The 25,028-nt window shown below is 50.2% G+C and overlaps 2 protein-coding genes across 5 annotated transcripts in view; one reads left to right on the top strand and one right to left on the bottom strand.

Annotated features, from left to right (window-relative positions):
• LOC147112203 (dynein heavy chain domain-containing protein 1-like) overlaps positions 1–5,633 on the top strand; it is a 181,202-nt gene extending 175,569 nt beyond the window's left edge. For both annotated transcript variants that reach the window (XM_085999853.1, XM_085999852.1), the window contains 3 exons: positions 590–730; positions 2,224–2,924; positions 5,189–5,633. In XM_085999853.1, coding sequence (XP_085855979.1) covers positions 590–730; positions 2,224–2,924; positions 5,189–5,533 — 1,187 coding nt within the window. In that variant the 3' untranslated portion in view covers positions 5,534–5,633. The remainder of the gene's footprint in view (positions 1–589; positions 731–2,223; positions 2,925–5,188) is intronic.
• Positions 5,634–10,132: 4,499 nt separating this feature from the next.
• LOC147112202 (F-box/WD repeat-containing protein 7-like) overlaps positions 10,133–25,028 on the bottom strand; it is a 270,212-nt gene continuing 255,316 nt past the window's right edge. For all 3 annotated transcript variants that reach the window (XM_085999857.1, XM_085999855.1, XM_085999856.1), the window contains 4 exons: positions 23,502–23,683; positions 13,529–13,754; positions 12,261–12,471; positions 10,133–10,823 (listed from right to left, as the gene is read on the bottom strand). In XM_085999857.1, the coding sequence (XP_085855983.1) occupies positions 10,555–10,823; positions 12,261–12,471; positions 13,529–13,754; positions 23,502–23,683 (888 nt within the window). In that variant the 3' untranslated portion in view covers positions 10,133–10,554. The remainder of the gene's footprint in view (positions 10,824–12,260; positions 12,472–13,528; positions 13,755–23,501; positions 23,684–25,028) is intronic.

Here is a 25,028-nt window from a genome sequence, read left to right as displayed (position 1 = left end):
AGGTGCTTGCCAAAAAAATGAGGAGAATTTTTTGTACGCAGCAAGTTGTGGTCTGGAATGCACTGCCCGAAAGGGCGGTGGAAGCAGATTCAATAGTAATATTCAAAAGGGATGAATACTTGAAAAGGAAAAATTTGCACGGCTCTGGGGAAAGTGCACGGGGAGTGGGACTAATTGGAGAGCTCTTTCAAAGAACTGGCACAGGCACGATGGGCCGAATGGCCTCCTTCTGTGCTGTATCATTCTATGAAATAAAGAAAGACTTGCATTTCTATAGCATCTTTCACGACTTCAGGACGTCCCAAAGCGCTTTACAGCCAATAAAGTATTTGTGCAGTGCAGTCACTGTTTAATATTGGAAACAGTGTGCCAATTTGCGCAGAGCAAGATCCCACAAACAGATGTGATAAATGACCAGATCATCTGTTTTAGTGATGTTGGTTGAGGGAGAAAGATTGGCCCAGGACACCGGGGAGAACTCTCCTGTTCTTTGAAATAGCCTGGATTATGTGCTCGAGTCTCTGGCCTGGGTCTACCCACTGAGCTGAGATGAGATGTAATTCTATTATTTCTCACCCTCTCTTTCCAGGTCTGGCCGTGTATCGGGGTCACTTGTTGGATAGAGGGGACGAGGCGGCCCTGATCAGCATCATCAGCCAATGTCTGAGGAGCACCCAGTCCTTCACCAGAGGAGTCTGCAGCCTCATTGCATCGCTGACCAGCACCACCGGTAACGTGTCCTCAAACCACCTTGTCCCAGTTTCCTTTCAATCCTCTGGGGATGTGGGCGACTGTCCCAGTCACCGTCCACCTTGAGAAGATGGAGGTGGGACTTTGTGAGATTGTTGTTACAACTGGGTGGTTTTGGCAACCAGAGGGCCTTAAGGGTTAACCATGTTGGTTGGGACTGGAGTCACATGTAGGCCCAGACCGGCCAAGGACAGCAGGTTTCCTACCTTAAAGGACGTCAGTGAACCCGTTGGGTTTTTACGACAGTCCGTCAGCTTCATGGTGCCAACTTTACTGAATTCGATTGCACAACTTGCCCTGGTGGGATTTGAACTCGCAACCTCTGGGTTGCTCATCCAGGACCAGAATCACTGCACTCCCAGACCCATTTCTATTGGGGTCAGTGGACCAGGAGAGCGCACCAGAGCAGAAGCCTGGCACTCTCCCTGTTTGTCCTGCACCCACAGAAATTTGGGTTGTGGGGGTTCCGGTAGCTCATGTTTCTGGGTGCTCCTTCAACACCAGCTACCTCTTCATTCACTGCTCCCTGTCTTCAACTCTTCATTCACTGCTCCCCGTGTCGTCAACTCTTCATTCACTGCTCCCCGTGTCGTCAACTCTTTATTCACTGCTCCCCGTGTCGTCAACTCTTCATTCACTGCTCCCCGTGTCTTCAACTCTTCATTCACTGCTCCCCGTGTCGTCAACTCTTCATTCACTGCTCCCCGTGTCTTCAACTCTTCATTCACTGCTCCCCGTGTCGTCAACTCTTCATTCACTGCTCCCCGTGTCTTCAACTCTTCATTCACTGCTCCCCGTGTCTTCAACTCTTCATTCACTGCTCCGTCTTCAACTCTTCATTCACTGCTCCCCGTGTCTTCAACTCTTCATTCACTGCTCCCCGTCTTCAACTCTTTATTCACTGCTCCGTCTTTAACTCTTCATTCACTGCTCCCCGTGTCTTCAACTCTTCATTCACTGCTCCCTGTCTTCAACTCTTCATTCACTGCTCTCCGTGTCTTCAACTCTTCATTCACTGCTCCCCGTGTCTTTAACTCTTCATTCACTGCTCTCCGTGTCTTCAACTCGTCATTCACTGCTCCCTGTCTTCAACTCTTCATTCACTGCTCCCCGTGTCTTCAACTCTTCATTCACTGCTCCCTGTCTTCAACTCGTCATTCACTGCTGTCCTTACACCAGACAACTCTTTGTTCTCCAGTCCCCATATTCCCCAACAGCAGCCAACCCTCCAGTTGCCACTTCAGCCACTGCACCCTCATCGTATGAAGTTCTCTACCTCCCTCCCAGCTTTCAATACCCCAATAAACCCTACTCTTCACCTGTGCCTTCGCTCTCCCCCGACCTTACTGTTCCCCCTTTTACCCCACCTTGGTGCCCCTGCATTGTAAACGCTGTCAGATAGCAACGAGTGTTACGAAAATACAGAGCAGGGGGCGAAAGGTGACGTTCCTTCTGGTTTCTGCCCCATTCCAGGGTCAATGTTGACGGACCTCACACACCAGGACATCGAGAAAAGGATTGACCTCATGCCCAACTCAATTGAATCTGTCACAGTCGGAATTTGCAATGGCTTTGAGAAGCAGCTGTTCGAGCAGAACAGTGAAGCCATTAGCAAGATTCTCTTCAAGTCCCAGGTGCTGTTTATCCCTCACCAACTGGACAGCAGCCACGACGAGTCGTTAAAGGCCCTCATGAGCGACTGCATCGGGAATCTCCAGCAACTGCGGGACTCGATGACGCCGCAGCAGGGAGACCCGGGCCCAGAGTCACCACGGGTCAGCGCGGAGCCAGTGAGGGGCTTCCTCTTGCAGGAAAGGCGTGACTTCAAGCTCCTGATCGACCACCTCCTATCTGACCTGAGCTACACGCTGGACGTGCTGCAAGGAGGCAGACTGCGGCATGCGGAGTCGGATGACATAATCGAATCGCTGGAGAGCGGGAGCCTTCCCCATGCGTGGCGGGTGCTCACTCGCGTTTCCCCACCCCTTCCGCAGTGGGTGCGGGTCTTGAAGATGAGATTGCAGCTGCTGAACGGGTATCTGGATGGCCCAGAGACTCCCATCTCCTACAACTTGGCAGCGTTTCAGCGTCCGCGAATGCTTCTCATCACTCTGCTGCAGCAGAGAGCCCAGTACGAACACCTCGCTCTCAACAGATACAGCATACAAGCTCAGGTGTGTAACTACAATAGCAGGGGCTCCTCAGGCCTCACCATTCAGGGGCAGGGATCAGACCCTGACCCTCACTCTCTAACACTCCCTTCTAGAAACCTACCTGTAGCCAAAGGGGGGTGACTAGGTGTGTGAATGAGGGTAGTGCAGTGGATGTGGTTTACATGGATTTCAGTAAGGGTTTTGATAAAGTCCCGCATAGGAGACTGGTCAGGAAGGTAAGAGCCCATGGGATTCAGGGTGCCTTGGCACATTGGATCCAAAACTGGCTTAGTGGCAGAAGGCAGAGGGTGATGGTGGAAGGTTGTTTTTGTGACTGGAAGCCTGTGTCCAGTGGGGTACCGCAGGGATCGGTGCTGGGTTCCTTGCTGTTTGTGGTCTACATTAATGATTTGGATGTGAATGTAAAAGGTATGATCAGTAAGTTCGCAGATGACACGAAAATTGGTGGGGTGGTAAATAGCGAGGAGGGAAGCCTCAGGCTACAGGACGATATAGATGGGTTGGTCAGATGGGCGGAACAGTGGCAAATGGAATTTAACCCTGAAAAGTGTGAGGTGATGCATTTTGGACGGACTAACAAGGCAAGGGAATACACAATGAATGGTAAGACCCTAGGAAAGACAGAGGATCAGAGGGACCTTGGTGTGCATGTACATAGATCCCTGAAGGCAGCACCACAGGTGGATAAGGTGGTTAAAGAGGCATAGAATATAAGAGCAGAGAGGTTATGATGGAGCTGTACAAAATGCTGGTTAGGCCACAGCTGGAGTACTGTGTGCAGTTCTGGTCGCCACACTTTTGGAAGGATGTGATTGCTTTGGAGAGGGTGCAGAGGAGATTCACCAGGATGTTACCTGGGCTGGAGCGCTTCAGCTATGAAGAAAGACTGGACAGGCTGGGGTTGTTTTCCTTGGAGCAGAGAAGGCTGAGGGGGGACCTGATTGAGGTGTACAAAATTATGAGGGGCATAGATAGGGTAGATAGAAGGGAACTTTTCCCCTTAGTAGAGGGGTCAATAACAAGAATCTATGCCCCCAAGGTAAGGGGCAGGAGGTTTAGAGGGGATTTGAGGAAGAACTTTTTCACCCAGAGGGTGGTTGGAATCTGGAACTGACTGCCTGAAAGGGTGGTAGAGGCAGGAACCCTCACAACATTCAAGAAGCATTTAGATGAGCACTTGAAATGCCACAGCATACAAGGCTATGGACCAAGTGCTGGAAAATGGGATTAGAATAGACAGGGCTTGATGGCCGGCGCGGACACGATGGGCCGAAGGGCCTCTTTCTGTGCTGTATAACTCTATGACTCTAAAGTTAAACAGGCCGATTATTTCCCAGTTCCGACCTGTTGCCCTTTTTAAATACTGGCACCTCTTGGGCCTCTCTCCAGTCCCTGGGAACAATCCCAGGTCCCAGTGAGCAGCTATATATATGAGCAAGGGGCTCCCAGAGCACAGCCCCGTTCCCATTATCCCCCCTTGGGTAATTGTACCAGGATCTGCAGCCCGCTCTTTCCAGGATTATAGCCACCTTAGCGCTGATGTTACAATCCTCTCCCATTTTTATACATTTGTGCATCTAATCCAGCCAGTCTCTCTGCTCCTCTTACAGTTTTGCATGTCCTCTTGCTCGTCTGCCTCCCGCAATAAGATCATTGACAAAAGAACCAGAGGGGAGATGAGGAGAATTTTTTTTTTTTTAAACAGCGAGTTGTTGTGATCTGGAATGCGCTGCCTGAAAGGGCGGTGGAAGCAGATTCAATAGTAACTTTCAAAAAGGAATTGGATAAATACTTGAAGGGGAAATATTTGCAGGGCTGTGGGGAAAGAGCAGGGGGAGTGGGATTAATTGGAGAGCTCGTTCAAAGAGCCGGCACAGGCACGATGGGCCGAATAGCCTCCTTCTGTGCTGTATCATTCTATGAATACATCAGCTCACATTTCTCATCAAATTTCATCTGACTTTTCTCCGCCCAGTCCGCTGACCCACCGCTGCCCTTTGCCCAGCCTGTGCCCTCTGCCCAGCCTGTGCCCTACACCCAGTCCGCTGACCCGCCAGTGCCCTCCGCCCACTCCTCTTCAGTTACCCACTCCGAATTGTTGAGTATCTGCAAATGTGTCCCCTACCAGAATCCAATCACTTACACAGTGAGGGCTGAGGGTCCCTGGACGAATCCCTTTGCTAAGAGTTAACTGTTTTGCTGAATAGATTGGATCAGTTCCCTGGGTGCTCAGTATTTAGATCAATCTGTTTAATATATTTCAGGTGCTGAGCAGCTCACTCCCTCCCACCAGTCCTCCAGTGAATGGCATCTACATATCCGGCCTCCAGTTGCACAACGCGCTGTGGGACACGAGACACGGGGTGCTGCAGGACACTCTCTCCATCAAACCCTGCAGCATGCCGGCTGTATGGCTCAGGGCAGAGGATGGCGAGGCTGTGAGCGCAGAACTGCTTTACCCGCAGTACGAGTGCCCCGTCTACCAGGGCGCAGAGAACATGGACGTGGACCTGAAGGACAGCGACATCATCACTCACCTTCCCCTCCTGTCGAGGATGGATCCCCTGGTGTGCACGCAGAAACGGGTTCACATCGCAAGCGTCATCTGAAGATCTGAAGCTGTCGTTCAGTATCAACACGCGCGCTGCCCACCAACTACAACTGAACAAAATAATAAATATATTTGAATCGCTATAAAGCGAAACAGCAGACGAGGCTCTCAGACTGTGTATTTTATATTAAATAAATCTTGGTGAGGTGCAGGAAATGAGCTCCTAGCAGGTGGTCAGAGATCCACCCACTAATGGGCCTTAAGCCTCTAACATATTTCTGCCCGACACACGTCCACTGGCAGCAGCATGAGGTCAGTCTTTGGCGGGGGTAGGGGTATCAATCGGGGAACAAACCCTGCTCCTCCTGGCTCGGACAGGAAGCAGTGCCAGAGAAGCTTTAACACCCACCTGCACAGGCAGACGGGGTCTCAGTTTAACGTCTTATGCGAAAGACGACCCCTCCAACAGTGCAGCGGGCTCCCTCAGCACTGACCCTCCGACAGTGCCGCTCTCCCTCAGTACTGACCCACCAACAGTGCAGTGCTCCTTCAGTACCGCCCCTCCGACAGTGCAACGCTTCCTCAGTACCGCCCCTCCGACAGTGCAGCACTCCCGCAGTACCGCCCCTCCAACAGTGCAGCGCTCCCTCAGTACTGCCCCTCTGACAGTGCAGCGCTTCCCTCAGTACTGACCCACCAACAGTGGAGTGCTCTTTCAGTACCGCCCCTCCGATAGTGCAGCGCTCCCTTTGTACTGCCCCTCCGACAGTGCAGTGCTCCTCCAGTACTGCCCCTCCGACAGTGCGGCGGCTCCTTCAGTACAGCCCCTCCGACAGTGCAGCACTCCCTCAGTACTGCCCCTCCGACAGTGCAGTGCTCCTTCAGTACTGACCCACCAACAGTGCAGTGCTCCCTCAGTACTGACCCTCCGACACTCCCTCAGTACTGCCCCTCCGACAGTGCGGCACTCCCTCAGTACTACACTGGACTGTCAGTCTAGATCGTGTGTTGAACTAACTGAGCCCAGCTGACACTGAATAAAAACTGTCAATTCCTGAGCTGGATGGAACTGCGAGTGACAGACACACACACAGGTTTTGAAGAGGCTACTGAAGGATGGGGAGAGATGTAGCGAAAGGGAGAGGTTGAGGGAGCCAGTTCCAGAGGGTGAATAGATTAGAGAGCGAGCACATTAGCAGAGGGCAGTGTCTGGGTCAGACATCTCGCTGTTGATTTATGGAGGGGGAGAAATGATGGTGGGACTTTGAATCACCAGGCCGGGGTTAGGAAGGACCGGGCTGATCACTGATAAACGTTTCCACTGATTCTTCCTCCAGTCCATCCCTTCTCCAGCCTAATTATCATAAAAGGCCAGCTCCATTTCAGAGTAATACAGGAAAGTGGTTCCTCTTACTCCCTAGAGAGGAAAAATCAAGTTTAAAGCAGGAAAACAAATAGAATTGGCACAAAGTCTGGGCTCTTTCTGCCTCCATTCAGAGCTTAAATTGACCTTCAATTAAATGGAAAGTCAGCCTGCGGCGGCAGGGGTTCAGGACTAACCGCACCGCGACACGGCTGACAGCTGGCCATTTGGGCACGGTAAGGGTGGCAGTGTTGGCAGGGCTGCATCCCACCAAGAGCCAGCACCCTCAGCAGCAGAGGTGAGAAAAACCAGGGTTAAAATGCTGTCGTAACCAGGGACTGGATTAAAGAGACAAAATTGACGAGTGGTATCGAATCACCAATAATCTGCTCACCGACACGCAGCTCAGGTTCACCAGAATTTGATGGCAGGCCCGGTCTAGACAAGGACAGAAAAGTGACTACCAGAGGAGAGGTAAGAGTCGCTGCCCTCGCCATCAAGGCAGCACTCCACCGAATACAGAGTCAAGGAACCCAATCGAAACTGAGATCAGTGGGGCTCAAAGGGAAAACCCTCCAGTGGCTGGAGTCATACGGGACACACAGGAAGATGGTTGTCGGAGGCCAATCAATCACTGCAGGAGGTCCTCCGAAGTGTCCTCGGCAAAACCATCTTCAGCTGGGTCAATGATCTTCCCTCGCCATAAGGTCAGGAGTGGGGTTGTTTACCCATGGTTGCAGCATTCAGCTCCATTCACAACACCTCTGGGAATGGAACAACCCATACCGACCTGTAGCAGGACCTGGACAACATCCAGAATTTGGTTGACAAGTGGTTGATAACATTTGTGCCAGGAACTGACCTTGAACAAGAGCAATCTCCCCGGAGCTTCAATGGCACCAGCACTGCCGAGTCCCCCATTAATATACTGAGGGGTCACCTCACCACTGACCAGAAGCTGACAGGACCAGCTATTAGCATTGCATCATCAAGAGGGCAGACGCAGGGTACGTGACCTGCGGCTCATGGCTCACCTCCTGACCACTCAAACAGTTTTGGTCTCATCTAAGGATATACTTGCCTTGGAGGCGGTGCAACGAAGGTTCACTAGATTGATTCCTGGGATGAGAGGGCTGTCCTATGAGGAGAGATTGTGTAAATTGGGCCGATACTCTCTGGAGTTTAGAAGAATGAGAGGTGATCTCATTGAAACATACAAGATTCTGAGGGGGATTGACAGGGTAGATGCTGAGAGGATGTTTCCCCTGGCTGGAGTGTCTAGAACCAGGGGTCACAGTCTCAGGATAAGGGGTAGGCCATTTAGGACTGAGATGAGGAGGAATTTCTTCACTCAGAGGGTGGTGAATCTTTGGAATTCTCTGCTCCTTGCTGGTGTCAAGGCGGAGATCGATAGATTTTTGGACTCTAGTGAAATCGAGGGATATGGAGATCGGGCGGGAAAGTGGAGTCGAGGTCAATGATCAGCCATGATCTTATTGAATGGTGGAGCAGGCTCGAGGGGCCGTATGGCCTACTCCTGCTCTTATTTCTTATGTTCTTAAACCCTCGCCATCATCTACAGGGCTCAGCCGCCATAACACACAAGCAGCTGGTCACCAAGGACAGAGGAGACCACTTGATCGCCGTCCCTCCCACTCAATATCCGCTCCCTCCGTGGCTGCAGTGTATGCAATCTCCACGATACAAGGTTTGTTGGCAGTATCTCCCTCCCCTGCGACCTCTACCACCGAGAGATGATAGCAGCAATGTAGTAGGAACATCTCCTCCAAGTCACACACTATCCCTTCGCTGGCACTGGATCAATATCCTGCAAGTCCCACTCCGCCATCACCCCTCTCCTTGCTGACTGACCCTGGGGGAACCAGGAACAATGTCTCAGATTTTAAATTCTCACTCGTGTTGAAATCCTTTCCTGGCCTTGTTCCTCCCTATTTCTAATCTTTTCCAGCCCTACAACCCCTCGTAGAACTTTCTGTTTCTCAGACTGCGGCCTCTTGTGCATGAGCCCCTCCCTCCACTGGTAGCTCAGCTTTGACTGCCTCGGCCCGACACTGCTCACCGCCCTCTCCTACTGGAACACACCACTCTGACCAAGTTTTTGAATCATCCTTCCTTCTATCGTTCAGCTTCCATTGTTTGATTATCTGTGAAGCACCTTAGGACATCTTTCTACATTACTACACCTATCGGTATTTATATAGTGCTGTTAATGTTTGAAGCTGCAGTCTGGAGACAATGTACATGGCTTCTCACTAATTAACTGCTCTTTCTAAAGCACACTGCAGTTTTCTAGTTCCAACATAAATGAGCCTCCTGCCAGCAGATTTCAATTGGGAAGCTGGTATTGACAGAAGCTTAGGAATTAAAACACTTGGTTACAATGGGAGCTGAAATCAGTGCAAAAATTCAGTTCTTATAAAAGAAATGTTCTTGGGCTGTGGGTGATGCTGGCAAGGCTGCATTTACTGCCCACCCCCCCGTTGCCCTGAGGGGGTGATGAGCCTTCTCCTTGGACTGCAGTCCTTATACTGATGGCCCTCCCACAATGGAGTTAGGTTGGGAATTTCAGGATATTGATCCAGCAACGATGATTAAACAGCGATACATGTCAGAATGGTGCATGACTTGGAGGCATCGATTCCCCACGGTACGGTGGTAGAGGTCGCAGGGGCAGGAGGTGCCGGTGAAGCAACCGTGGCGAGTTGCTGCAGTGCAGCCTGGAGAGGGTACACACCGGAGCCACGATGTGCCGGTGGGGGAGGGGGTGGATATCAAGTCCAGTGGCAGGAACACCGATCAAGAGAACTGCTCTGCTATTTACATAGCATCAGCCCTTCTCCACAATACATAGAGCCAATCCAGATCGTGAGTCTCGGCTCCCAGACCTGACCGAGCCTCTGGTCACCACAGGAGTAACTTCACCACAAAGGTCTGGAACCTCAGTGCCAGTGGCTGCCTGCCCTGGGAAGATGGTTTGCTTTGGAGCACAAACCACTCTGTACTTCAATCGTTTTATTGTTCTTTTTTTTAAAAAGCTCAGCATTTACAGCTTAACGCTGTTGTTTCAACGCCAAAAACGCATCAGTTTTATACAATATACAAGGGGGGGGGTCTTTGTAGCCTCCTCGTGACAGTGAAAACCCTCACACGCTGGCACACACACACACTCTACCATCCAGCACCATCCTCTCTCACTCTCACACACGTATAGACTAGTTTCCCTCTGTTACACGATTCCAATATATAGACATTAGTTAAGGATGTTTCATCGCATTCATCCACATAGATACACTTTTATATAATATACAGATAGAACCATTTTATGTACAAGTTTGTGGAACTAACAATTTTGGCAAGTCTCTAAAGTGACTCCGAGTGTCTAGTCATCGGCAGAGATGGGTGCCCCTGTGATGGCTCAGTTATAAGGTGCTTTTAATCTTTCCCAAATCGCTCCCAGCTCATCGAGTGCTGCAGGTTTGAAAAGGCAGCCCTCTCCCCTCCCTGCTCCGCTCCGGAGGGGCGCCCCTCACCATCAGCGGGGTCTCTGCACATCCCGCTCCCATTTTCCCGTAAGGTCAAGTCTTCTTTGGCAAATTGGAATGGACAGCGTGGAGTTTGATTGCAGTTGACCACCCGTGGTGGGCCCGGCGAGCGAGCAGACGTGCGCTGCGGCACACCTCTCCGCCATACCAGTCTCATTTCATGTCCACGTCAAAATCCAGCACCAGCAGTTTGGTCTCCTCTGTCCCGTTCCGACTGCCCACTGCACAAATGAGTTTTGTTTTGGATGCTCGGAGTCGCCACACGACCCCACCGCTGCCCCCGCTCTCCAGCGCGACGAGGTTGCGAATGAATTCGCCCGTTTTAAGGTCCCATAGTTTCACTGTCCCATCGTCTGAGCTGGTGACCACAAACTTCTGGATGAACTGCAGGCAGGTGACAGCACTCTGGTGTTTGTTCGCACCTGGGATGGGAACAACAAAGGACTTGCATTTAGATAGCGCCTTTCACTTGACCAGGCCTCCCACATCAGCAGAGCGCTCGAGCAGGCCTCGAACATGCAACTTAAGAGGCAGGGAAGTTGCTCCCATGGGAAGGGCATGGAGTAGAGCTCCCGCACTCCGAGGAAGTGGGATGTGGGGTTGTGCCGAGCTCTGGTGCGCTATGGTGGACAGGCTGCCAGGTGAATCTACCTTCAGGCAGGTCACAGTGACTTTGGGCACGTGAGAGAAGATAACTCTCGCCCTGCCATGTGTGACTGTCCAAGGAACAACCCATAGGCTCCCCCAGCCTCACACATGCTCCTGATTACTGGGTGCACTGCTCATTTCCTACCACTGGAGGCTGCCGGTGTTCAGGTATTTAACCAGCGTTTAATGGTGGGAGTGGAGGAGTGCACCATGTATCCCCATCTCCCTCCGATCTCCCCGGGCCACAACTATTAAACAGCGAGGCAACCATTGCTGAAAGTGCTCAGCTCAACCAGTGCAGCTGGGAGTGAGCGCGGCTGATCTCCGCTGCACAGCACGAGGGAAGTGAAGCCGTCACTCTGGTCAGTGGCACTGTTGTACTGCACCTCACTGACGCACACTCTGCGGTACAGGATCCACGGGTGCCTGCCACCCTCCGGGACCTCACACTTTGTGGGGGCCTCATGGCTCCGCCTCGTATGGTCCTCACCCCATGTCTGCATAAACACACCCTACAGTTGCTGGATGAAGATCAGGAGCAGGCTGACCCTGGTGATTTATTAACTAACTGTAACTGCGGGTCTCAGCCCGCTAAGAGCACAGGCCCGAGCTGGAAGCTGAACCTTGGCCTGTATGGGACAGCAGCACACTAACTAACAGACGACGCCAATGCTGTTTTTTCCAAAACAGATCTCAGTTGTTTAATTTGTTCTCGGATGTGGGCGACACTGACTAAACTATTTACTGCACACCCCTAGCTGGCAATAGGCATTGAGGCTGGAGTCACATGTAGGCCAGACCAGGTAAGGACAGCAGGTTTCCTTCCCTGATGAGCATGTGTGAACCAGGTAAGTTTACGACATTCTGTCAGCTTTCATTTCAGACACAAATCAGCACATTTACAGAATTCAATTCCACAATTTCTTGTGGTGAGATTTGAACTCTCAACCTCCAGGGCGCTGGTGCCGTCGACTAAACTCCGCGCCGACTCTCCAGGCAGTACACGCCATGCACACCTCCTGCTGAAAGAGTGCAAGCATCAGGAGAAGGCTGCGTTTCAGCCAGACACAAGCAGCCAGAGAGCTGCTCAGACGGACTCTTGTCCTCCCGCCACACAAACACAGTCAGAGGTAACAGCCTCCGAGTGCTGGCCAGCCCTCACCCCTCACAATGGAAATGTGTAGCACCAATTATAACTCCCACAATCTCACCTTGTAATGTCTGCAAACACTGACCCGTCTTGATATCCCAGATTTTCACTGTGGAGTCTGCATTCCCAGATACCAGGATGTTATCCTTCAGCTCCATGCCACTGGTGAGAGACTGGTGTCCCATTAAAGTGTGCAGGCAGTTCCCGTTTTCCGCATCCCACACTCGTATCGAGGTGTCGAGAGAGCCACTGACTATGTGTACACCATCGTACTGTGCAAAGACAGAGAGAAATAATTAGAGACACAAACACAGGCACGCACATCATCTCACCACAACAACCTACATTTATATAGCGCCTTTAACATAGTAAAACGACCCAAGGTGTTTCACAGGAGCGTTAACAGACACAATCTGACACCGAGCCACACAGGACATTAGGACAGGCGACAGGCAGGCGTTAAGCAGCATCTTAAAAGAGACTGACAGTGAGGTTTAGGGAGGGAATTCCACAAAGGATGGGTCAACATGAGAAACCCACTCACAGAGGAACACAGAAATGGTAAGACAAAAGACAGAGGTCCACCGTGGCCCTTCACCATCCTGATAGTTGGGATTTAACAGTAGACGCCACCCCCTTGGAGACAATGTTTTTCGACATGTTATTATTATTGCCCTTTTCTGGGCTGCGTGCCACGCCTGGCTGTGGGAACCTCAATCTGTGCCAGTGTTCAGCCGTGACGAGCAGCTCGACCATGCTGTGCACGCGGGTGAACACCCAGCCAGCTTGCTGTCCACTGCCAGGCGGGGAAACAAAGAACATGAACCTCTGTGGGTCAGCACGTTACAATTCAACACACACAGCTGGCTCAACTGGGAAAGGGTGGGAAGGTGAGGGAGAGAGAGCGAGAAAGAGCGAGCGAGTGAGAGAGACACACCATTAGCTGGCGGAGGCTTCTCCTGCATCACTCGTGAACACCCGCTCGTCACCCCCCCCCCGAAATCTGAAAGGGAAAAGCACCCGATAACATTGGGTGTGTCCCAACATTAAAGCTGGTGTCGGAAGGCAATGGGGTCTTTATGGGCAAGAACCTGTCTGTACTCATCCAGATCCACACGGACAACTGTTCCCTTGCAGCTTTTAAAAAATCTCTCTTCCCAGATTCCCAACGTTTTCCTTTTAATATAAAGCTATCACCATTCCGACATGCTTTGCGCAACTCCCCAGCCTTGCGTGATGACCCAGTGGATTACAAGCACACACATATAACACACATGTTGCAGTCAGAGACTGACACACACAGACACAGTGACAGAGTACTGCATTTACCTGAAGTGAGTAGACCCGGTTTGTATGCCCCTGAAGAGTGTGCACACAGGTTTCAGTCTCTGGATCCCACACCTTTACTGTGTAGTCATAAGCACCACTCACAACCCTCTTCCCATCATACTGCACACATCGCACCGCAGCCACATGTCCCAGTAGCGTATGCAGGCACCGGCCTGTGTCTATGTCCCACACTCTGAGAGTAGCATCTCGCGACCCACTCACTACCCTGGGGGGGGGGAAAAATAGCATTAGGATTCCTTGGCCCCCAATGTTTGTCTTTGTGGCAAATGTGATTTCTCCACCAGTGTTAGAACACAACACACAAAGGCCATTCAGCCCAACAAGCCTGTCCCTTTCCCCACCTTCTCCCCAGCCCCACCTTCTCCCCATATCCCCCAGCCCCACCTTCTCCCCATATCCCCCAGCCCCACCTTCTCCCCATATCCCCCAGCCCCACCTTCTCCCCATATCCCCCAGCCCCACCTTCTCCCCATATCCCCCAGCCCCACCTTCTCCCCATATCCCCCAGCCCCACCTTCTCCCCATATCCCCCAGCCCCACCTTCTCCCCATATCCCCCAGCCCCACCTTCTCCCCATATCCCCCAGCCCCACCTTCTCCCCATATCCCCCAGCCCCACCTTCTCCCCATATCCCCCAGCCTCACCTTCTCCCCATATCCCCCAGCCCCACCTTCTCCCCATATCCCCCAGCCCCACCTTCTCCCCATATCCCCCAGCCCCACCCTCTCCCCATATCCCTCAACCCCATCTCCCCCAGCCCCACCCTCTCCCCATATCCCTCAACCCCATCCTCTCCCCATATCCCCCAGCCCCACCCTCTCCCCATATCCCTCAACCCCATCTCCCCCAGCCCCACCCTCTCCCCATATCCCCCAGACCCACCCTCTCACCTTATCCCTGGACATTTTCCATGGACCTGTTTTGTCAATTTCCCCACCAGAATCTGGAAATTTCAATGAGGTCACCCCAAAGTCTCTTTTCTCAAGCAATTCCACGAGAGACCAGTGGCCATCTCTACCTACTGAGGACACTAGACAATATGCTTGGATGTGGTTCTTGATAATATTTAAATGGATACTGCGCGACTCAATTCTATTGCATTTAGCACTGAAAAATTCATGATCTGAAGCCAGATTAGAAGAATTTGATCAAAATTTTCATGAGCTGTGAAGACGAAAGCAGAGTTAAATCCTACATTAATGATGACAGAATCATAGAATGGTTACAGCACAGGAGGCCATTCGGCCCGTCGAGCTCGTGCCCGCTCTCTGCGAGAGTACTTCAGCTAGTCCCACTCCCCCGCCCTTTCCCCGTAGCCCTGCAAATCTCTTTCCTTCAGGTACTTATCCAATCCCATTTTGAAAGCCCTGATTGAGTCTGCCTCCACCACGCTCTCAGGCAGGGCATTCCAGATCCTCACCACTCGCTGAGTAGAATAGTTTCTCATGTCACCTCTGGTACGTGAACTGCAAATGCAGTTTTTCTGGTGTTTCAGAGAACGCTATAAATTGTTCATTTTACCCAGGATCAAAGTTATGTTCCATTAAAAGAATATTTAACCAGGGGCCTGGGTGATGTGGTGAATTACCACTCTCTGTATTCTCACCTTCGAGGCTAGGACTCAGACCCTGTGCGGCCTGATGGAATGAAAGTCTCCAGTCTACCAGCTGGAAGGTGTCCTAAACGTGTCTATTTCAATCGAGTTCCTAACGGGCACCCACACACAGCACAGAACTAGCTACTATTCAGAACAAACTGCAATCTCAGTGCAGCTACAGAGATGCTGGCGCAGGAGTTGCAACATAGCACTGGTGCAGTAAAGGGTGCACTTATTGGACAGTTAACGTCGAGGATTGTAGTGGAGCAGAGGGCGTTTCAGTCTGTATTAAACCCTTGCTGTACCTGAGCTGGGAACGTCGACGAGAGAGCTCAAAGTGGAAATAGGTTTTATTTACAGCAACATCACGGCACTGAATGAGCACTAAAATTCCTTTCGGTTTTTGAAATGAGTTTACATTTCAGTTTTGAGGTGGATTCCAGAGAACACGTCACTGGTGCTGGCTGACAGAGAGACAGACACACAGGCGACATGGATTAAAAGATTTCCCATTCTGGGTTCACAGATGAAACCAACAGGAAGCGAGCACTGGAGTGCATGGTGTCAGTGAGCAGGACGGACCAGGAAACAACTGTCTGGGAGGCTCCACATCAGATCAATATCACCTCCCCTAACGCAGCTCTCATCTCTCAACATTGATCTAGCACAATAGGAACCATTCTGATCAGAAGCAAAAATGTCATTAAAATGTTTATTGAATGTATTTTAAGTGATAACACGGGAGGATGTAATCATCAAGGTCTCATTACTCATCCATCCATCCATCCAGAAGCAATTTACATTCAGTTGGCTCCAGGCAGCATCTTACTGCAAATCTCAAACATCATTTTAGTCCAAAACTAAAATTTTAGGCTCCAGTGTGTTTGGGAGTGGAGAGAAAAGAGAGGGTGAAGAGGGAGAGGGAGGGAGATTTACTGGAATGGTCCCAGGGATGAGGGACTTCAGTGATGTGGAGAGACTGGAGAAGCTGGGAATGTTCTCCTTGGAGCAGAGAAGGTTAAGAGGAGATTTGACAGGGGCGTTGAAAATCATGAACAGTTTTGATAGAGTAAATAAGGAGAAACTGTTTCCAGTGGCAGGAGGGTCAGAGTTAAGAGGACAAGAGAATTGGCAAAAGAACCAGAGGGGAGATTAGGAGCATTTTTTTACACAGCGAGTTGTCGTGATCTGGTGGGCACTGCTTGAAAGCAGATTCAATAGTGACATTCAAAAGGGAATTGGATAAATACTTGAAGGGGGAAAATCTGCAGGACTGTGGGGAAAGAGCAGGGAGTGGGACTAATTGGAGAGCTCTTTCAAAGGGCCGGCACAGGCACGATGGCCTCCTTCTGCTGTGCTGTATGATTCTGATTCTAGGGAAGGAGGAGATCTGAATTACCGAACCAAATGGTCTGTGTGACGACATGGCAAGCACCCCAACTTATTCTCCGACAGCCCCCCGTGCTAGGATGCAGGTCCACTGGCAGCGACAGCTCTCATAAGAACATAAGAAATAGGAGCAGGAGCCGGCCATACGGCCCCTCGAGCCTGCTCCGCCATTCAATAAGATCACGGCTGATCATCGACCTCAACTCCACTTTCCCGCCCAATCCCCATATCCCTCGATTCCCCTCGAGTCCAAAAATCTATTGATCTCGGCCTTGAATATACTCAAAGACTGAGCACCACAGCCCTCTGGGGTAGAGAATTCCAAAGATTCACCGCCCTCAGTGAAGAAATTCCTCCTCATCTCAGTCCTAAAAGGCCGACCCCTTATCCTGAGACTGTGCCCCCTAGTTCTAGACTCTCCAGCCAGTGGAAACAATCTCTCAGCATCTACCCTGTCAATCCCCTTCAGAATCTTGTATGTTTCAGTGAGATCTCCTCTCATTCTTCTAAACTCCAGAGAGTATCGGCCCAATCTACACAATCTCTCATCATAGGACAGCCCTCTCATCCCAGGAATCAATCTAGTGAACCTTCGTTGCACCGCCTCCAAGGCAAGTATGTCCTTCCTCAGATAAGGAGACCAGAAACTGTGCCCAGTACTCCAGGTGTGGTCTCACCAAGGCCCTGTACAATTGTAGCAAGACTTCCTTACTCTTAAAACCAGAAGGCAGGAGGGGGTGGGGGTTGTCAGGGTCGGGGGCAGGGTTCCATTTGGTGATCTAGCCTATTCTCCCCCTGCCCCAACCTCTCCACCGGGTAGTCCCTTTGCGCTGAGGGGCGTTGTGACCTGGCGGAGTATCTTTAATATGAAACCTGCATTCTCCTCCACTAGAGTCAGCTGTTGTTCTAGTGCATTAATCAAAGGCTCAGATTATCACTCCCAACTGTGCTGAGGACCTAAGGTCCTGTCCAACCTGCTGTGGATTTTCAGTTTAACCAGAACTCCTACCCAAAAAGGGGACAGCAAAATATTGTGATTCACACAGTGGCTTAATATCCAGCTCTGATTGGATTAAACTAAATCCATTAACAAAACCAGTGTAATATGTAATGCTGCAACACGTTTACAGATCAAATCGCACGGGAGTAGAAACCCTGACCTTTCCTCAGAGAAACTCATTTCCATTTCATTTTTCGATAACAGAAATCCAGTAATGAGATGTGGAATTTAGCCTCACTAATCCCCTTAAGTTAGACCCACCAGTGCTCTGTTCGACTGGGCCCTGTAATATTACCCTTCTCTAGTATGAGCTGGCAATGGTCACTACTTGTCTTTAATTTGATTCAGGATTCTTTTCCAGTGCTGGTGGGTGTGATGCGAATGGTGATCTGTTGACGGATCACAACAACAACAACTTGTATTGATATACATCTGGTAACTAGTGCTCCACACCGACTTGAAATCATTCCCTCGCATTTGATGCCTTCGAGCTGTCCTGTCACATTCCCACTTCTTCCGTCAGCCTGGAAGGTGGGATCGATCCAGGCCGAGGCTCTCTCCACATCTGCCCTGCACCAGCCAGCAGGGAATGGGACGCGTGGAGCAAGCAGAAAGGCTCCTCTGTAAACCCCACCCTGACCTGGAACGCTTCATCACGGCCAGAGCCAGAAAGCCCCACGCCAACCATTCCTGTACTTTTGATGTTGTTCGAAACCGGGACATCCGATTCGGTGAAATCCTGAGCAAGATTTAACAAGGTTCACTCGGTTAATTCCAGAGATGAGGAGGTTGATTTATGAGGAAAGGTTGAGCAGGCTGGGCCGATACTCATTGGAGTTTAGAAGAATGAGAGGTGATCTTATTGAAACATATAAGATACTGAGGGGGCTCGACAAGGTAGATGCAGAGAGGATGTTTCCCCTCGTGGGGAAATCTAGAACTCGGGGGCACAGTTTTAGAATAAAGGGTCGCCCTTTTAGAACTGAGATGAGGAGGAATTTCTTCTCTCAGAGGGTCGTAAATCTGTGGAATTCTCTGCCCCAGAGAGCTGTGGAGGCTGGGTCATTAAATACATTTAAGGTGGAGATAGACAGATTTTTGCAAGATAAGGGAGTGAAGGGTTATGGGGAGCGGGCGGGGAAGTGGCTTTGAGCCCAAGATCAGCCATGATCTTATTGAATGGCGGAGCAGGCTCGAGGGGCCAAGTGGCCTATTCCTGCTCCTATTTCTTATACTCCAACCACCTTGCAATAAAGGCCAACATGCCATTTGCCTTCCTTATGGCTGTTCCTGCATGCTAGCTTTCTGTGTTTCTTGCACAAGGACACCCAAATCTCTCTGAACACTGACATTTTCTCACCATTTAAAAAATATTCTGTTTTTCTATTCTTCCTACCAAAGTGAATAACCTCACATTTCCCCACATTATGCTCCATCTGCCACCTTACTGCCCACTCACTTAGTCAATCTGTATCCCTTTGCAGACTCTGTGTTCTCCTCACAGCTTACGGTCCCACCTAGCTTTGTATCGTCAGCAAACTTGGATACATTACACTCGGTCCCTTCATCTAGGTCATTAACAGAGATTGTAAATAGCTGAGGCCCCAACACTGATCCTTGTGGCACCCACTAATTACAGCCTGTCAACCTGAAAAACATCCGTTTATCCCATCTCTCTGTTTTCTCTGGTAAATGGTCATTCTCCATCCTAGGCAGCGAGTGTCGGCAGGCTCCTCCACCACAGGGAGCCTTCAGCCGAGTCTGGCCTGGTGCGCGCACGCTTCCCACTCCCCTGCCCAGCTCACTCCCACACCGAACACTGGGGGAGCCACAGCCACCGGGAGCTGCATCTTCATTCGAGCAGGTGGACCGAGTTTTATTTTGCACTCGAGTGACGTTTCCAGCTCACAAGCCTCACAAAAAGAAACAAAGTACAACACTTGATATTAAAGTTTATATAAAATTATGAAAAAGGTTCAAAAAAATTAGGACCTTCTTCTACTGGACTAGAAAGGTTAAGGAGGGCCAGGGAGCTAGATCTAATGCAAGTTTTCAAAATTATGAAAGGATAAATAGCGAAAGATTGTTTGCGCAGGTTGGTGAATCAGTAACAAGGAAGGCAGAGACAGGATTATCACAAGAATGATGGGGGAAGTTAGAGGAAAGGTTTTCACAGAGGCTGTAGAGGCAGAGACCGGAACATCAGTTAATAGGGAATGGAGTAAGGATTTGAAGAGGAGGAATATAAAAGGTGCGGGAATGGGGCTAGCTCTATAGGAGGGATGTGATTGCTTTGGAGAGGGTGCACAGGAGATTCACCAGGATGTTACCTGGGCTGGAGCACTTCAACTATGAAGAGAGACTGGACAGGCTGGGGTTGTTTTCCTTAGAGCAGAGAAATCTGATTGAATTTTTCGAGGGGGTGACTAGGGGGGTGGATGAGAGAAATGCTGTGGATGTGGTTTACATGGACTTCAGTAAAGCTTTTGACAAAGTCCCGCATAGGAGACTGGTCAAGAAGGTAAGAGCCCATGGGATCCAGGGTGCCTTGGCGCGTTGGATCCTAAACTGGCTGAGTGGCAGGAGGCAGAGGGTGATGGTCGAAGGTTGCTTTTGTGACTGGAAGCCTGTGTCCAGTGGGGTACCTCAGGGATCGGTGCTGGGACCCTTGCAGTTTGTGATCTACATAAATGATTTGGATGAGAATGTAAAAGGTATGATCAGTAAGTTTGCAGATGACACGAAAATTGGTGGGGTGATAAATTGCGAGGAGGAAAGCCTCAGGCTACAGGACGATATAAACGGGTTTAAACTAACTTGGCAGGGGGATGGGGTACAGAGTGGAGCTATAGTAGGGGGTGATTTCCAGCCAAATACAGAGGAAAAAACAAGTCAGCTGGGAAGGCAGAGCAAATATGTGAAGGCAAAAGGGAATATGGCAGGGCTGGAAGGCATATATTTTAATGCAAGGAGTCTTACAAATAAGGTGGATGAACTGAAGTTGTTGTTGAACACATGGGAGTACGATATTGTTGCTATCACGGAGACATGGTTGAGGGAGGGTCAGGACTGGTAGCTCAATATTTCGGGGTATAGAATCTTCAGGCGAGACAGAGGGGGGTGTAAAAGGGGAGGGGGTGTTGCAATATTAATTAAGGAGTCAATTACTGCTGTAAGGAGGGACGATATATTAGCGGGTTCCTCTAATGAGGCCATATGGGTAGAACTTAAAATCAAAAAGGGGGCAAGCACTTTGCTGGGAGTGTACTATAGGCCCCCAAACAGTCAGGGGGAGATAGAGGAACAGATATGTAGGCAAATCTCAGAGAAGTGCGAAAATAATAGGGTAATAATAGTGGGGGATTTCAACTTCCCCAATATAAATTGGGATAGTCAGAGTGTGAAAGGCTTAGAGGGTGCAGAATTCTTAAAGTGCATCCAGGAGAGCTTTTTGAGCCAACATGTAGAAAGTCCTACAAGAGAGGGGGCGGTACTGGACCTAATTCTGGGGAATGTAGCCGGGCAAGTGGTGGAAGTATCAGTAGGAGAGCATTTTGGCGACAGTGACCATAATTCGGTGAGATTTAAGGTGGTCATGGAAAAAGACAAAGACGGCCCGGAAATAAGAGTTCTAAATTGGGGGAAGGCCGATTTTAATATAAGGCAGAATCTGGCCAAAGTGGACTGGGAGCAGCTACTTATAGGAAAATCCACATCAAAACAGTGGGAGACTTTCAGAAGGGAAATAGAGAGAGTACAACGCCAACATGTTCCTGTACAGGTCAAGGGTGGGACCAACGAACCTTGGATGACAAGGGATATACAAAAATGCATTAGAAATAAAAGGGGGGCTTTTGGCAGTTACAAAAGACTAAAGACGGAAGAAGCCCTAGAGGAGTATAAAAAGTGCAGGGGCATACTTAAAAAAGAAATTAGGAGGGCGAGGAGGGGCCATGAAATAACACTGGCGAGCAAAATAAAGGAAAATCCTACGGTGTTTTATAAGTATATTAAGGGCAAGAGGATAACCAGGGAAAGGGTAGGGCCCATTAGGGACCAAAGTGGCAATCTGTGTGTAGAGCCAGAGGATGTAGGCGGGGTTTGAAATGAATTTTTTGCATCTGTGTTCACTATGGAGAAAGACGATGCAGACATAGAAATCGGGCAAGGGGACTGTGACATACTTGAACATATTAGCATCGAGAGGGAGGAGGTGCTAGCGGTTTTAGCAGGCCAAAAAGTGGATAAATCCCCAGGCCCGGACGAGATGTATCCCAGGCTGCTGTGGGAGGCAAAGGAGGAGATTGCAGGGGCTCTGACACAAATTTTCAGAACCTCTCTGGCCACAGGGGATGTACCAGAGGACTGGAGAACAGCTAATGTAGTACCATTATACAAGAAGGGTAGCAGGGATAAACCAGGGAATTACAGGCCAGTGAGCCTAACATCTGTGGTAGGGAAATTATTGGAAAAAATTCTGAGGGACAAAATTAGTCTACACTTGGAGAGGCAAGGATTAATCGGGAATAGTCAGCATGGCTTTGTCAAGGGTAAATCATATCTGACAAATCTGATTGAATTTTTCGAGGGGGTGACTAGGGGGGTGGATGAGGGAAATGCTGTGGATGTGGTTTACATGGACTTCAGTAAAGCTTTTGACAAAGTCCCGCATAGGAGACTGGTCAAGAAGGTAAGAGCCCATGGGATCCAGGGTGCCTTGGCGCGTTGGATCCTAAACTGGCTGAGTGGCAGGAGGCAGAGGGTGCTGGTCGAAGGTTGCTTTTGTGACTGGAAGCCTGTGTCCAGTGGGGTACCTCAGGGATCGGTGCTGGGTCCCTTGTTGTTTGTGATCTACATAAATGATTTGGATGAGAATGTAAAAGGTATGATCAGTAAGTTCGCAGATGACACGAAAATTGGTGGGGTGGTAAATTGCGAGGAGGAAAGCCTCAGGCTACAGGACGATATAAACGGGTTGGTCAGATGGGCGGAAAAGTGGCAAATGGAATTTAACCCTGTAAAGTGCGAGGTGATGCATTTTGGACGGACAAATAAGGCAAGGGAATACACAATGAGTGGTAGGACCCTAGGAAGTACAGAGGGTCAGAGGGACCTTGGTGTACATGTACATAGATCCCTGAAGGCAGCGGAACAGGTAGATAATGTGGTTAAAAAGGCATATGGGATACTTGCCTTCATTAGCCGAGGCATAGAATATAAGAGCAGGGAGGTTATGATGGAGCTGTACAAAACGCTGGTGAGGCCACAGCTGGAGTACTGTGTGCAGTTCTGGTCGCCTCACTATAGGAAGGATGTGATTGCTTTGGAGAGGGTGCAGAGAAGATTCACCAGGATGTTACCTGGGATGGAGCGCCTCAGCTATGAAGAAAGACTAAACAGGCTGGGGTTGTTTTCCTTGGAGCAAAGAAGGCTGAGGGGGGACCTGATTGAGGTGTACAAAATGATGAGGGGCATAGATAGGGTAGATAAAGAGGAACTTTTCCCCTTAGTAGGGGGGTCAATAACAAGGGGGCATAGATTCAAGGTAAGGGGCAGGAGGTTTAGAGGGGATTTGAGGAAAATCTTTTTCACCCAGAGGGTGGTTGGAATCTGGAACTCACTGCCTGAAAGGGTGGTAGAGGCAGGAACCCTCACAACATTCAAGAAGCATTTAGATGAGCACTTGAAACGCCATAGCATACAAGGCTACGGACCAAGTGCTGGAAAATGGGATTAGAATAGACAGGGCTTGATGGTCGGTGCAGACACGATGGGCCGAAGGGCCTCTTTCTGTGCTGTATAATTCTATGACTCTATGACTGAGAGTTGCAGTTGAGGAATGGTACTGCCCCTCATCCCTCCGTGTGGTAAATGCGCTGATTCGATGGCATCTTCCTAGTTTGCGATTACAGAAAGTAAAACTGTGCACCGGTTTATGCAAACACTGTGAATGTAAAGGGCCTTACTTGTTGCCATGGAGATGCATGCACCGAACGGTGGAGGCGTGTCCGTAAAGCGTGTGTATACATTCGCCCGTCTCTGCGTTCCACACCTTCAGGGTGCGGTCTGTCGAGCCGCTGATGACGATGTTCCCTCTCATCTGCGAAGACCAAACTCCACCCGTGTGTCCGACCAGTGTCTGCACACACTGTAAAACAAGCCGGCAAACACAGGGTTTAAAAACCTCAACCGGGAGCAAAACGACGGAAAATGAGCAGTAAAGGTCATCAAAAGAAAAAGACAGCCTCGCATTTAAACAGCATCTGATCACGTCTCTCATGAAACAGGCCACAGCACTTCACATATAATGAATGACTCTGCAGTGGAACGATAGTTCTGCAGGCAATTGAAGCATCCATTTTACACACAGCAAAACCCTACTGACAGTGAGGAGATGCACGAAGTGAACGGTTTTGGGTTGTAGTCCAGGACACTGGGAGAAGGCTCTGCTCTTCTTTCAATCTTGAACTTCCACCTGAATGCATGGATCAGGCAGACACAGATCGCAGGTCAGCACAGCGCCAAGCGCGCCACTCCATCAGCGTGGCAACACGGCGCGCCTGCCTCGATGATCTGCTCAGGGTCTGTAGTGGGGCATGAACCCACAACCTTCCCAATCAGGCAGGAGAGTACTGCATTCTCACACTGGGTGGATTCCCCCTCAGTACAGTAAGCAGAAACTGCCGAGCCCAGGAATGTCCCCACACACCGAGACCGACCAATATTTGCAAGAGGGCGATCGGGCAATTTTCTGATTTTGGGTTTCCAGGCCGACCCTCCACAAGCTTCGGCAAACATTCACGAGGACTTTTACACGACAGTCTGGCAGACGTGCAATTCACGCTAATAAAGCCCTGGGGAAGATATTCCATTTGACACCACTTGAAAGGAGAATCACTTCATTCTGTTCTTGCTACTGACAGATTGTCGAAACAGCACGAGTGTCTCAACAGCCGGCTGACTGCAGTCTGCACTGGAAATACGATAGAAAGAGCGCGTGTAATCTGGCGCAAACCCATTTACTAACTGGGCTGCACACAGAGGGGCAGCAACAACACGACTTCAGCTTCACAATTCCCTCGTTCGGTGGAGCCAGCTCAGTGGTGATTCAGTGCCTGGGAAGGAGGCGCCACCTGCTCCCCATTAGTACAACAATGCAGTCCAATGAGCAGGCAGCATTCCCGCCGGGAAACCTGGAAAACCCCCGCAAAAAGCTGTGGAGGCTGGGGGTCAACTGGAAGTGTTAAAACTGAGATTGATAAGGTTTTTGTTGGGTAACGGTATTCAGGGTTACAGAACCAAGGCGGCTAGATGGAGTTAGGATACAGATCAGCCAGGATCTAATTGAATGGAGCAACAGGCTCGAGGGGTGGAATGGCCTCCTCCAGTTACTATGCCACCTCCCGGCCAGAAGCCACAATGATGAGAGAGAGAGAGGGAGCGAGACAGAGAGAGAGGGAGCGAGACAGAGAGAGAGGGAGCGAGACAGAGAG

Source organism: Somniosus microcephalus, chromosome 10 (assembly GCF_052327205.1).
Source record: "Somniosus microcephalus isolate GS21.2 chromosome 10, FLI_Smic_1.0, whole genome shotgun sequence".
Lineage (NCBI taxonomy): Eukaryota > Metazoa > Chordata > Chondrichthyes > Squaliformes > Somniosidae > Somniosus > Somniosus microcephalus.
Note: the sequence above shows the minus strand (reverse complement) of the source record. Positions and strands in the feature narration are given on the sequence as shown.